The sequence below is a fragment of the Hyperoodon ampullatus genome (assembly GCF_949752795.1).
Source record: "Hyperoodon ampullatus genome assembly, chromosome: 9".
NCBI lineage: Eukaryota > Metazoa > Chordata > Mammalia > Artiodactyla > Ziphiidae > Hyperoodon > Hyperoodon ampullatus.
Window position 1 is genome coordinate 77,116,696 of NC_136922.1, and position 14,551 is coordinate 77,131,246.

At 43.0% G+C, this 14,551-nt stretch overlaps 1 protein-coding gene across 5 annotated transcripts in view; it reads right to left on the reverse strand.

Annotated features, from left to right (window-relative positions):
• CTTNBP2 (cortactin binding protein 2) overlaps positions 1-12,546 on the reverse strand; it is a gene marked incomplete at both ends in the record, with an annotated part of 160,527 nt that extends 147,981 nt beyond the window's left edge. For 2 of the 5 annotated variants that reach the window (XM_079711406.1, XM_079711405.1), the window contains 2 exons: positions 358-465; positions 12,466-12,546. In XM_079711406.1, the coding sequence (XP_079567532.1) occupies positions 358-465; positions 12,466-12,546 (189 nt within the window). Of the gene's footprint in view, positions 1-357; positions 466-12,429 lie in introns of all 5 variants that reach the window. The other 3 variants (XM_079711404.1, XM_079711403.1, XM_079711402.1) reach the window with 3 other exon arrangements.
• Positions 12,547-14,551: the final 2,005 nt, after the last annotated feature.

Genomic DNA, 14,551 nt, shown 5'->3' on the forward strand with positions numbered 1-14,551 from the left:
CACTGGCCTCACATATGTTTAGGATACCAAGCTACCAATTTTCTGAGAACTTATGTCTTTAACCAAATACATATGGGAAACATAAAAGGATTTCAGAAGCAATACAGCTTAATTCTCAAGTTCCTCAAATTAAACGGTTTAGAATCATTCCCCCTCCTTTCAATGACCATCTGACCTCAGTGTGCATTTGGGCTTATCAAGGTTATGGGTTGGTATTTGGGGTCAGGGGCACATTTTAACCTGATGTAACATTTTAAATCTATATGACTCAAAAATTAAGAAGCAGCAGCTTCGCCACTGGCCATTTGAGAAAAGAAAATGATACAGAAATGGGACTCGGCCCTAGAAGGTTCTTACCCGCAGGGCCTCGATGACAAGGTCTCTGGCCTCCAGCTCCCCTTCCATCACGCTGAGGAGCATCCGAAGCTCTGATTTACTGAGGTTGTCCACATCAAAGTCTTTTTTCTGTAACACAAATTTTAAAAAATGAAAAAACTTCCTAAAGGTATGCAATGGACCATTTTTATCCCAGTGGCTCAGCAAACCCGAGGGGCCCCGTTTGGCAGCAATCCACGGTCTGACCTTCTAGGAGGAGAGGTAAAAACCACAGTGTGAATATCCCAAATACCTCCACTAAGGAGATCTATTTTCCCAGCCTGCCTACCCACCTGGCTTCAGGATCTCTTCAAATTATACTGTGCAATACAAATTTTAAGTCCCTGGAGTTTGTATCAAAACAGGCCCAGTGTGTGTTTGGGAGAAGTTGCGAGGGTAGCAAAGAGAGCACGAACGTATTGCTCAAAGGGCCCCAACATAAAGGCTCCTGTGAGGTTTTTATAAATTCCAAGACTTCCAATAATAACGGGTCATGTTTATAGAACACTCTGCAGCAGAGGCCACCAGCTAGCAGCCTACAGCCAAATCTGGCCCACAGATGTGTGTTACTTGGGCCACAAAGTGTTTTGTTTTATTCAGTCAGTGCTAAGAAAATCTAAAGATGTCACCCAAAGATCCAGACCGCTGGCTTCCCCTCAAAACTCAGATGACTGGGTAACCCCAGATTCACATTCCCACAGGGTAATAAGCCGTAGAGCCGAGTAGCAGCTGCCCCTTTAGAAGAAGCATGCTCTGTGCTACCCCCAACCAAACACACACACGCACATGTAGTGTGCTTCTAAGAGGCCTGGCCTGCCACCCACATGTAGTCATCTGGGCCTGTGGTCAGGCGAGTCTGGTTCCCAACTCTCTTGTCTCCAACTGTGCCCTCTTTCCTCACAACAACTTTTACAAGCAGGTCTCCTGATGGCCATCTTATAGATGAAGCTGAGAGATGACGGGTTAGCGTGCTCACAGCCGGGCCTGGGTGAGTCCACAGCCCCAGCTTCCTCTACAGCACACAGCCCACTTCTCCCTTCCGTGGAGACCCATTTGACAAACCCAGTCACCATCAGAGGGAGGGGAGCACACGTTCATCCCCAAACGTCTCAGGACACCCGACCTCAGAAGCCAGTCTTCAGGACGTTTCCGAACATGCCTTCGCATCTGCCTAGCACCCAGTGGTTTCCAAAGAACTCTCAAAGAACGAAATCTAACCTATAAGATAGATATCATCCCCTCTATTTTTCGGATTAGGAAACCACAACTCAGGAGTCAGATAATGCAGGCAGGTCACACAACCAGGAAATGGCAAAACTGCAACCAAGTACTGCGATTTGTCAGCACGGTGCCAACATTCTAGAGATGAAAACAGTGCTATTCTATCAATGATCCAATGAGAACTAGTTTAGCACCTATGTATCTGACACCGTACTATCATTGTGATGACACAGAAGTAAACATACCAAAGCCTATAAACGATTCCAGGGACTTCCAAACAGGTATGGCCAGAACTGGTCACTTCTCAGTTTCCAAAGAACCTTCTGAAAGAAGATGATGGTATAAAGGGGAAAGAGACCAGAGCTAGCTGGCTCTCTAAAGAAAGATTTTAAAAGGATCTTCCTCTTAAAACTGTTTCTTTTTGCACATACATTCAACAGAGCAGTTATTTGTAAAGGCAGGGGCTAAGGATGGAAAAAAAGAAAAAAACCTATAGCAAGCCTACAGGATGGATAGTTCTGGGAGACCCTTGTTTGGAAGGTTAACTTATGGATGTTCTGTGAATAGTAAAGTCCAATATACTAGGGCTTAAATTCTGCTCCCATTCATACTTGTTTCACGTAAGTCTTATAACCCAGTTCTTTTCAAATTCAGGCATAAGAATCACCTGGAGATTAACAATCTGTTAACACAGATTGCTGGGCTCCCTCCTTGAAGTTTGATTCTGAGGTGGGGCTGTGAATTTGCCTTTCTGTGTGCTCCCGTTGCTGTTGGTGGTTGTGGTCCAAAGACGATAGTTGGAGAAGCATTCTGTAACTTATCTGAGTCTGTTTTCTCATCTATATAAAAGAAATCCCAACATCTATCCCACAAAGTACTTGTGAGGATTAAACAAGAACTTATCAATGACATGCACCCCCATGTTCACAGCAGCACTACTCACAATAGCCAAGACATGGAAACAACCTAAATGTCCATCGACAGATGAATGGATAAAGATGTGGTACATACAAACAATGGAATGCTACTCAGCCATAAAAAAGAATGAAATAATGCCATTTGCAGCAACATGGATGCAACTAGAGATCATCATACTAAGTGAAGTCAGAAAGAGAAAGACAATATGATATCATTTATATGTGGAATCTAAAATATGACACAAATGAACCTATCTACGAAACAGAAACAGACTCATGGACACAGAGAACAGACGAGGTTGCCAAAGGCAAGTGGGTTGGGGGAGGGATGGAGTGAGGTTTTGGGATTAGCAGATGTGAGCCATTATATATAGAATGAATAAACAACAAGGTCCTACTGTATGTGTATAGCTCAGAGAACTATATTCTGTATCTTATGAAAAACCATAATGGAAAAGAATATAACAAAAGAATTTATATACATATATATGTACATATATATGTATGTATGTATAACTGAATCACTTTGCTGTATAGCAGAAATTAACATAACACTGTAAATCAACTATACGTCGATTAAAAAAAAGAACATGTCAATGAAGTGCTAAATAAAGGCAGGTGACTGTTATTATTAAAACTGAGAGCACCCAGATGTTTTATGTAGGGAGGAGGGCTATTGGCTATGAGCCTATTTCTTTGAAAATCTATCAGCCCAAGTCCAATAAACTCAGTTTATTGACTATGATGAAAGACTCTTTTATCCTGGTTTTTCCCACTGAGATGGGAGAGTTAGCTGCAATTCTTACGTGCATTAGATGGTAACATTTTATTAATGCTGCTGCTGGTGGTTCTAAAGCTTTTAATTAATTGTACATTTTACTGTCCTTGTTTCCCTGAAGCTTCATAAGCAAAGCACTCCATTTTAAAAACTAATAAATTATGAAAGACATTGCCAAGATTCTGATTCACATTAGAGTCGGGAGAGCTTGCCCTGGTTCCATCATCATCAACATCACAACATGTGACCTGCAACCAACACTTCTATTTTTTAATATATCACCGTCAATAAAAAGGAAAATTCATTAAAGAAACACTGTTACAAGGATTCTTCCTAAACCATAAATTATGTTACAGAGAATGTTAAAAAAAAATCTGTCTCCCATCAAAATATATTAAGTGATGTATTATTTTAAACATAGAGTGCATCTGTCTGCCTGCTTCTCTCTCCCCTACGTCTCAGCCCCACTTCCTCACTAAAGACACTTCTAATCCTGGCCTTCAATCATAAAAATATTATAAGAATATTTTCAAAGGGTCATTCTCCAATGATCTTTTCATCCCCTATTCTGGTAAAACAGGATAAAAGAAAGTACATGAATTATGTTGCAGGTCTTAGGACTCTGAGTATTTTACAAATAAATTCAAAACATTTTGGTATTTTTGGAAAATTAAGACGCTCAGAAGCAAAAATCCCATTAAAAAACTCTATTATTGTTTCATAGTAGGTGTCATTTATCTGACCTGACACACTTATAGTACAAAAGTACTTAGATATACAAAAAGCCATTATTAAAGTTTCTTGGTTTAAGAGCAAAATAATTACTCTAACTTGTATAATTTTTAAACCACTTCGAGGTAAAATTGACATAAAAATGCTGTACATATTTAATGTATACAATGTGATGAGTTTGAAGATAAGCTAAGTATAGGGCTTCCCTGGTGGCGCAGTGGTTGAGAGTCCGCCTGCCGATGCAGGGGACACGGGTTCGTGCCCCGGACCGGGAAGATCCCACATGCTGCGGAGCGGCTGGGCCCGTGAGCCATGGCCACTGAGCCTGCGTGTCCGGAGCCTGTGCTCCGCAACGGGAGAGTCCACAGCAGTGAGAGGCCCGCATACCGCAAAAAAAAAAAAAAGATAAGTATATACCCAGGAAAGCTTCACCACAATCTATGCCATAAACAAACCCATCACCTACAAAAGTTTCCTCTCATCCTCTCATTTTTTTGTGATAAATCATGTAATATTTTAAAAGACTAACTTGATAACCTAATTTTCAAAAGAAGAGACAAGACTATACAGATCTAAATGCCACACTCACATAAAAAATTAGGATCTCCATAAAGGCACCTAAGCAAACATGATACCCATGCCCCCCCACCCCCCCAAAAAACAAAGCAGACATGTTCAGAGACTAAGCTTTATTACTACTGCAACAGCTTTTCCTAATTAACAGGGAAAAATCCAAATCTCATTTTTTAGTGATGGCAAGGCACTCAGAAAGTAAAGGGAAAAAAAGAAACTGGTAGATTTCAGCTCCACAGGCCACTCCCCTGCCTGTCATGTTTGATGTCTGCCAGGAAAAGTACTCTAGGAAAAGCACTTCTTAACACCTATTTTTAAAAATCTGGCACAGGCAGCTTAAACTAATGCAGAGTCTGGCCATCAGATAGAAAGACTTCTTTGGGGCATATATACATGAAAGAGGAGAGACAACCTCAAACTCTTCCTGTTCAACACAGCAGTCTGCAACAGCTCTGAATTATGTGGAGCAGGTGTGGGGATGGCATTCTTCTGGATATTCTCCTATAGGCTCAGAGAGAGGGAGGGAAAGGGAGGAAGATGACAAAATAGAACCTGGCTGAACTGTCATCTTAAATTGCCAGAACTGAACATAGGCCAATACCAAGTTTCCTCCACTATCACTCCCTCCCCACTCTTCCTGAAAGAAACAAATCTAAAATACCTGGTTTATGTAAGGAATTCGACAGTCACAGCCAAAAAGTACCAGAAGACCCTTACCTGTATCCTTTAGGAAGTAATGGGGTGAGCACATTGATGGGTACCATAAAAGCCTTCAGGAGTTATTATGAGTCACAGTGGCAGAAGTGTCTCTCAGATCTTTGCCCAAACACATCAGCTATGGTGAAAATTTAGTGACCAGACACAAAGCCAAACGTGTTCTCTGGCTTCTCCCACAGACACCAAGAGCATCTCCTCCAGTTTCAAATCTAGTGGATTGTGCCTACATTTGATCAAGGAATTTACAAGGGAGGGAGGAGGGGTACCTGAGAAAGCAGATGGACTGCAAGAACCTTATTTCATCTCTCTGGATCTCAGGTTTCTCAGCAGTAAAAAGAGAATGTTGTACTAAGTGATCTTTAAAATCTCTTCCAGACACCAAATGTCCTGATTTCACATACCATCAGAGTAACTGGATTACTGGACTGAGGAAATTTAGGTCATTCGTTGAAGCCTTTGAGAAATATTTGAAGAAAATTGATTTTGCCTCTTTACTCAGAAGTAACAGAAATGTATTTTCCTCCCAGTTTAATAGTGGGTACTAATAATTAATAACGCATTTAGAACTTTCTGTGTAAGCAATATTTATGCTTTGGGAATGAATAAAAAAGGCTGTAAGGAAGGGAAAAGCAATGAAACTCATCTTGAGATTAAGGAGAAAAAGCAAAATTTGAACACTATCATTAACATGAAAAAATTAAAAAGAACCCTTACGGTATTTTTAAAATGTGAATTTGGCCAGTTATAAGGATTTTCACGATGAAAAGTATGTATTTCCATGGTCTAAAACTATTTCAAATCTCTGCAGTTATGTCTTGCTTTGAGATTATTCCTCCTGATTTCTCTCTACAGGGAGGTAAGAGTTTTCCTGACCAGGGCTGCATACCTCTAATTTCGTTCTTCCTAATCCTCCTTTCTCCTCTAATTCATCTGAATCCCATTTTCTTCAGGACACAGCTCGAATCCCACTTCCTTATGTCTTTCCAGACACATAAATCTCTCATTTTCTCAATTCAGTCTTAGAGTCATTTCTATTCGTTGATTTACAATTAATCATGCCCTGCCTTGTGTATTTCCTCACTATATTAAACTTACTTATCCATATTTACTCTATTTTCTCACCTCTACTAGAAGTGTCAGGACAGCAAGAGTATTACATCTTTACCTGATTTTACCTAACATATATGCCTCCCGCTTTTGGTGTGAAAATGCCTCTTTCACTCAGTATAACAACACAAACCATGTAAATGATGTGTAAAGGAATATACTAGTCTTACTAAGATACAATGTTACGGCCCACTCTAGGGGAAACTAAGTAACTGATCAATCATTTTCATTCATTTTTCAAAAACCATTTACAGTAACCTAAAGTAGGGCAACTTGGCGTGTGCCTTTAAAACCACATGCTGAGAACTTAGGATCAACTCTCCATGGCCATGCACCTCAAATCAACCATGCCACCCCCACCCGGGGTCTGTCATGCAAGACAAGCAACTCAGTGTATTAGAAGGAAGTAAAACCAACAAGTAAACAGACTGTCAGGAAGGAAACCTGGTAATAGATGTAATTAATTTCAAGTTCGAGAAAATGGGAATGAAAAGCACAAACGCGGCTCAGTTAGGGGCGGCAGCCTCTGGTAATTAAGTGCAGCTACCTCCCTTTTCCTCCTTTTAGATCTCCTCCCAGCCTCCATTTTTACTTTGGAAAAAAAAAAAAGGACCACATCTCAGATAAAGCAAATGTCTATTTCCATGTAACTCAGTTTTTCAACGTTAACAACACCCCTATGTGGGACATGGATCATTTTCACGTGTGAGCTGGCACCCAGATCCAGTAATTGTCCTTTAAGGAGCTTAGAATGCATTGAAGACTATCACTTCAATTATCTGCAGGTGGCAAAGGTCAGCACGCTGATTTTCAAGTGAAGAGCTGAGACATGAGCGACTAAATGATCTTACATTTACAAGGTCCTTCTTTAGAAGAACGCAGGCCTTTGGCATTACCTTGTTGCCTTTTCAATGAAATATAAAAATGTAAAAACCAAACCATTTGCAAACAAGTGTCCATTCCACATGACAATGTTGGCTCTACTGCAATTACTATAATAACATTTTAAATCCATGTTCAACCTATTTGGTTATTTACTAACAATTTATTCCAAGACAGCAATTTTTTTTTCTTAAACCAGGATTTCTACATGGATGGCACTACACTGTGCACAGCGTTAATAATATGATCTCATTATTTTGTGCAAGTTATTTTAACAAACTAAAATTTCTAAAATCCTCTGCTTTCAATGTCATCATTATCATCATCTGTCTTGTAACTGTTCTCCATTTCTTTACCTAATCGTCAAAGACAAGTTTCCTTTTCCCTGTTACATTAGTCCTGCAAAGGAGCTCCAACTGAGAAGAATACAATCAGGTGCATTCAAATAAAGCCTCCTTCTAAAGCAATCATCAGACGGTGCTTAGGTGGTAAAGTAAGCAGGGGAAGAAGAGAGAGAAACTGTCCATCCTTCCTGGGCACCTTCAGAGCTGAAATCTAGTCCCACATTTCTAGACACGTGCAGATGACTGCAAACCTCCTTCCTGCCCAATCTTTCCTTCTACTTCCTTTTCCTGTTTCCAAACCCCCCTGCATCTCCCTCTTGATCCCCTCTCAACCATCCCCTCCTCCACACCCCAGTGGGTGATTTGGCCTTGACTATTGTTAGAAGAATTCGGGATGGGAGGGGTGCAATTTCCATCCCTCCACCTCCGCATCCCCAGCCTCAACCATTGTTTTGAAGAGGGAAAATTTAAAGGGAAAACTAACCATGTTGGAAATTAAGTTAAAATTTAAAAAAAAAAGAACATCTGTGAAGTATCTGAAATATAATTGAGAAAAGCAGCTTAGAAGGGGACAATATAAAAATGAAAACCCAAAACCATAAGAATCAGGGTCATTGTTCTCAAACAAGAAGAGCCCTCTAACACCTATAATGGTAATTACTACAAACTGCAGGACAACAGTTTCAGCACAATCTAGTAACACATGAAGTAAAATTTCTAGTTAGCCAATCAACATTAAGAATTATGACACAGCCTCTTGGTGAGTGTTCATTTTCTTCATTCAGTAAATACTGGTGGAACATCTACAATGTGCCTGGAACTGTGCTAAGAAACCTTAGCTTTTACAAATGAAACCCACACTGCTCTTCTTGAGAGATGAGGCTGCTCTCTCCCAGCCAGGGCCTTGCTGTGCATATGATCAACAGCAGATATTTGTAAATGGCTAAGCACTAAGTCTGTGAACCATTTTCTCACCTCATAAAGTTATGTGAAACACAAGAGGATAAAACCAACTGGCAGTCTAGCCTAGGCATGTATTCAATCATAGAGGAGGGCAAATATTTTTCTCTAAACAAAATTGCTCCTGTGGGAAATGTAACAGTGATGGCAACAACAATAATAAAGTCCAAAAAACAGATGCAAACATAAATATATAACCTATTTAAGAATAAACAAAGTAAGGAGCATCATGATAAACTCTGTTATATTCTGATCTTTGGGGAATATTTTTGTCTATTTCTTCAAATTTTAAGCAGTTTTTCTAAAGCATATACTTGAGACTGAAACTTCTATGCTCATCTTTGCCCCAGGCCCCCTCTCAAGGTACCCTCGAAACCCGCCACACTTGTACACAGCTACCTGCAGTCTCCCTGGCCAAGTACTCCATCCTTCTGTGGAATGTTTCCAGATCTTTCCACGAGGAATCCTGCCTGTGACTCTTCTTCTCCAGATGCCTAATGCAAATTTTTCGTGCCTCTCATGACACCATGGTCTTTGATTTGATTCCTTGGTGCATGTGAGGTTCTAGCACTGAAATGTTTTACTTTCGGACAGCAAAGATGTTACAATGTCTCTTCAGTATGTATTTGGTAATGTGTGTTAAATCTACAATATTTCTTACATAAATTATACTGTGAAACTTTCAATACTCTATAGCTGCCACTTAACTGTAATTTAATTTTTTAAAGAAAGCTTAGCAAAATTGGCTAAAAAGTTTCTTTTTATTGCATTTACGTTCAGTACTGTCACCTGGAAACACAATTTTCAAGGTGCCAGCTGCTAATTTGTTTAACATCACTATTGTGCATTTTTAACAAAATAATTGGCCAAGTTCTTTCTTGTCACTATCACCATGACAACAAAATTTATATCTACTTTTTGTATATTAGTTGCTCCAGAAAAGCCCAGAATGACAAGAATGTTGGTCAGCTTCCCAAACATAGTTCTAAAAAGATCTACATTTTCCTTTCACTCTTAAATTCTTTGGTGACAATAAAAAGCTGGAAGATTTGTTTTCCATAGTGCCTTATCCATTAGGAGTTATTTTCAGAGTAGAAATAGCAATATAGTCTAAGAGTCATCACATTTGGCTAAGGCGCTGAAAATAACCCAGGTCTCCGGCATGGTTCACAGCAAAGACTATTAATATGACCCTACTGAATAATGTAGCTGTTACCTTAGCCTTATACTCGGGATGCTTTCAGGATTTAAGCAGCTAAGAACAAGGACCACAAACTAAATTTAAAGCACTCCACTGAAAATCATATTAAGCTGAAAACTATAAATTAAACTTGTCTCTAAGCAACAATCTAAATAGTCAAAACTTAGTGAAAACATTCACTTTCGAAAATAGCCTACTGCTTTGGGTTTCCATTGACTCATTACTGCCAAATATACATATAAAATGCATAATAAGTAAACCAACTTGAAATGAAATAAATTTCTAAAATTCAAAAAAGAATTATCCACTAAAAAATTAAGTCCTCGGCTGCCATAAACTCAAAATGCATCAACATGCCTTAAAATTTTAATCATTAGATAAGAGGCAGTTATAATGACAAATATTCTTCCAACTAGCTTTTCTTTAATTAAAAAATCAGTCTAGGGGGATTCCCTGGTGGCGCAGTGGTTGAGAGTCCGCCTGCCGATACAGGGGACACGGGTTCGTGCCCCGGTCCGGAAAGATCCCACATGCCGCGGAGCGGCTGGGCCCGTGAGCCATGGCCGCTGAGCCTGTGCGTCCGGAGCCTGTGCTCCGCAACGGGAGAGGCCACAACAGTGAGAGGCCCGCGTACCGCAGAAAAAAAAAAAAAAAAAAAAATCAGTCTATAGGTCAAGTAGCTGATAATATAGGCACACCGTACTTTATTAAGTTTAAAGTTAAATGTCCAGTTTACTGCATAAGAAGCCATCATTAAAATTTCACTAAAGTACCAAACATTGTTTAAATACTAGATTAAGAATTCTTATTGCATCTCCTCAGAACCCTATAGGATTTTATGGAAATAACAAAGGAGTTTCACTTTCACAGTTTTTTCATGGCTATTCAAATCAACCAGGGTGAAATGATCAAACTTCTACCTATAAGCAGTTAAAAATCAGGCTCCTGAACATTTTAAACAGCAGAAAGGGAACACTGAACTTGTTAACACAAAAATCTGCCTAGTGTCTAAGGCTCTGTTTATAATCTAACCAAATAAAACTATAGGTCAGCTACAGAGCATAACTCAGCTGTTTTTGTTTGATTTAATTGTCAGGTGATTAAAATACTGAGGGTAATAGAAAAATCCATTTTAAGTCAATTAAGCAAACAAATTCAACCTTCCTGGGAAACAAGAAACACACCCCTCTTTCTTTTCTCTCTCACTCCCCTCCCCTTACCATCTCTTGGGGATGAAGGTACCCAATCACTTCAACTTCTCGGAGAGGTTTGTTGTCTTAATAGCTAGCGTCTTTTGCTTCACCCAGGGGAACCGATTTCCTGCATCACAAGTAGGCAGGTTTCATACGAAATCTTAAGATCACATTTTCTACGTAAAGAATGAAAAATCTATTTTCCTAAAAGTTTCAAATCAAAACTTGCCAGTTTCACAAGTGGAAATCAGCAGCCCTCCGCCTCCGCGTTTCCTTCTCTCCCTGTTTCTCTCTTTCCTTCCCAGGCTCAGCTCCTCTCATGCCCAAGTAGCTTTCCTCCACATCTCTCCTCTACCTCTCCAGAAAGCCCTACCTCCAAACGGAAGGGGAGAAAGTTCAAGCAGCCCTGGCTATTCACACCTGGCCCTGCCCTCAGCTGCTCCTTCACAGACTCTGGTCAGGTCATGAGTGGGAAAAACGGAGGGGCGTCCACGCTCGGCTCACTGCATCCTACTCGGAATCTCCTGGGTGAGCAGCAGAATCGCGCCTAGGGTGGGAGGCGCTCCCAGAGCTGCCTTTCTTTGCAGATTCTTGCAGCTCCTACCAAGCTGCTTCCCAAACCCCAAAAACATATTTCCACGCAGAAAATGTGGGACCAGCCTTCCCCTAAGGTACGGGCTGGAAACCAACCGTTGAGCCTCTGGGCACGGGGAGATTCTGGGGGTGAAAGTAGGGACCAGCGATGGATGGAAGCTCATTTGGCTTCTAGACCCCAGAGAAGAAACACACCGTGTTGATACCAGGTGTTGAACCTCCACCTCGCCCGGGCATCGTCTCGGGAAGAACGAGGACACCTCCTCCGCCCCAACCCCAATTCCCATCACCAAGTGATGGGGTAGCAGGCAGCTGGGACCCAAAGCGCCGGCGCTCAGCGGCAGCAGCGCCTACAGCTGGGAATGGGGCCTCTCCCAAAGGGTCTCAGGCACACGAGTGAATACACACACACGCACACACACAATGGGCATCCCCACACCTGCTCGGCGCCAACCCGCCTCCCCCTCGCTGCTCTCCAGGTCCGCTGAGAGGTGCCAGACACCCCCAAGACATGCGCCCACAGCCACGCGCGCAGCGAGAGGCCAACAATGGGGGGGGGGGTGTCCAGTTCGCCGGGAAACACACCCCAGCCCTCACCCCTGGCCAAACCCGACCGAAGCAGAGGGAGTGGGTACAGAGGCCACACGTAGGGAGCCCCGAGAACCGGGCGGACCGGGGCTGCTTCCCGCGAGGCTCGGAAAGGACAGGCGGGATCCCCAACCCAGGCGGCCGCCTCGCCCCGGCCTCGGGGGATGAGGCACCCCGAGGAGGGGGCACCCCGAGGAGAGCGCACCCGGAAGAGCCCGGGCTGGCAGAGCGCCCCAGGGGCTCCCACCCCGTAACCCCGCGCCCACCCTGGGACCTCGGTTACCGCCGCCTCCGCCGGGGCCCTCGCCGCCTCCTCTGCGGCGCGGGAGAAGTCGGGCTCGCAGCTCGCGCCGTCCGTCGCCATCTTCCTGCTCTAGCGGATCCGAATGCGAGCTCGGAGCGGCAGCTCCGGGTTCAGCCCTCCCGGCGGCGGGCGGCGCTTAACCCGCGGCGGTCCGGGTACGCGGGCGCTCGCACCCGGGCCGCCGCCGCCGCCGCCGCCGCGCTCCCTCCGCCCCCTCGCCACCCCACCCCCCCTCCGCCTTAACCCGCTGCGCGCCGGTGCGCCGCCCGCCGAGTCCTGGTCCCCGCCCGGGGCTGCCAGCCATCAGCCAGCTCCTTGAGGTGAGAGAACTGGGCACGTGCCCAGGCCGGGTTAAGGCCCGGAGCGCAGAGGGCAGAATCAAAGTTCCAGGGCGAGGCGAAGGAAAGAAGGCGCCCAAGAGCTGATTCGCCTGACACGGCCCCACCGAGCCGGCGGGGCAACGACGGACCGATTAAATGTCCGGCCTCCCTAATCCGAATTCTCTGTTAGAGCCAGGAAAGTCCTTCACTTCAGCCCCCTCTCTAGCCCACCTCTAGAAAGCACAAAAGGCACCCTTTGCTTTTTTCTTAAAAAAAAAAAAAAAGAAAAAGAAAAAAATTTTTTTTACATCCAATACTGCCGCCAGGGCGTTTTTACCCATTTGGTGTATATGCCTGCCTTTGTTTGATTCTCCTTCTCCCAAAACCATCAACTTCCAGATCAAAATGCGTGCTGCTACCCTTTATTACGTTACACCCGGCCCCTCAGCCCTACCTTTCTATACAATCTCTTTTCAAGAAAGGTGAAGCAAGGCACTTTTTTGTTCTTTACCGCAAAACTGAATGATTTTCTGAAGGGCTAACCAAGAAGTGTTAAGTGTCACCGCTTGTAAAAGAAAGCTTTCTACTTTTAAGAGAACTTGAAAGAATTACTCCCATGTGGTGGGGACACACACACCAAAAAACAAAAAGAAAAAAACTTGCCTAAAAATTGATTTTATGGGAATTATAGGTCTCAGAAGGTATCTCATGACATGAGTGAGTTAGGCTCAAGCTCTTAATTTTCCCTTCCCACATCAGATTCAGTTCCTACCCTTTCCTGCCAATTCCTAGGATGTGAAAATCTATCACCTTATCAAGACCGTATGGTACATGCCTTCCCAAATCACCAGATCCCAAAAATGTGTTGAAAGCACAAAATCAAATGGAGGCATTCAAGCTGTGTCTCAAAGAAGTAAAAGCAAACCATAACCAAATCCTGGACTTGAATTTCTGGAAGATGAATGTTTAGTCTGAGGGTTACAGATCAGAGTTCATTCTTTTTTTTTTTTTTTTTTTTTTTTGCGGTACGCGGGCCTCTCACTGTTGTGGCCTCTCCCGTTGCGGAGCACAGGCTCCGGATGCGCAGGCTCAGCAGCCATGGCTCACGGGCCCAGCCGCTCCGCGGCATATGGGATTCTCCCAGACCGGGGCACGAACCCGTATCCCCTGCATCGGCAGGCGGACTCTCAACCACTGCGCCACCAGGGAGGCCCAGAGTTCATTCTTTAAAATGGCAGACTCCTAATGAAAGGTTTCGGCACTTTAATTGCTTCACTTTCCAAGTTGGATCTAAATATGACACAAAACGGGGCAGAGAAAAATCTTTTCTGCAAAGGCCCTGAAGGGGGGGGAGATCAATACAATGTAAAAAGTTCCCTTCCAGAAAAGGTCTACATCAAGAAAGAAGTTTCACCTGGAACCCTGGGGTTAAGGGTCAAAGGTTTAGAAATCACCTCCAGGGTATCGTATAACCAGAGGTGCTCATTTATTTTTCTTTGGCTTCACTCTGATAGCTACTCCCTCTCTTAGCCCTATGTTTTCCATCCCTGTTCATTGTACCACTTTCTTTTATCAAATATTCTCTCTGAAATTGCTCAATATTAGAATAACTAGATTCCTTATAAGATGAAAGAATAGCATTTGACAGTAAAACTTAGGTGCTGAACTGATAGTAAAAATTTTAAGTTGAAACCTAAAAGCATTCCTTGTTCTTTTCAAAATGCATTTTCACATCACAAGGTAAT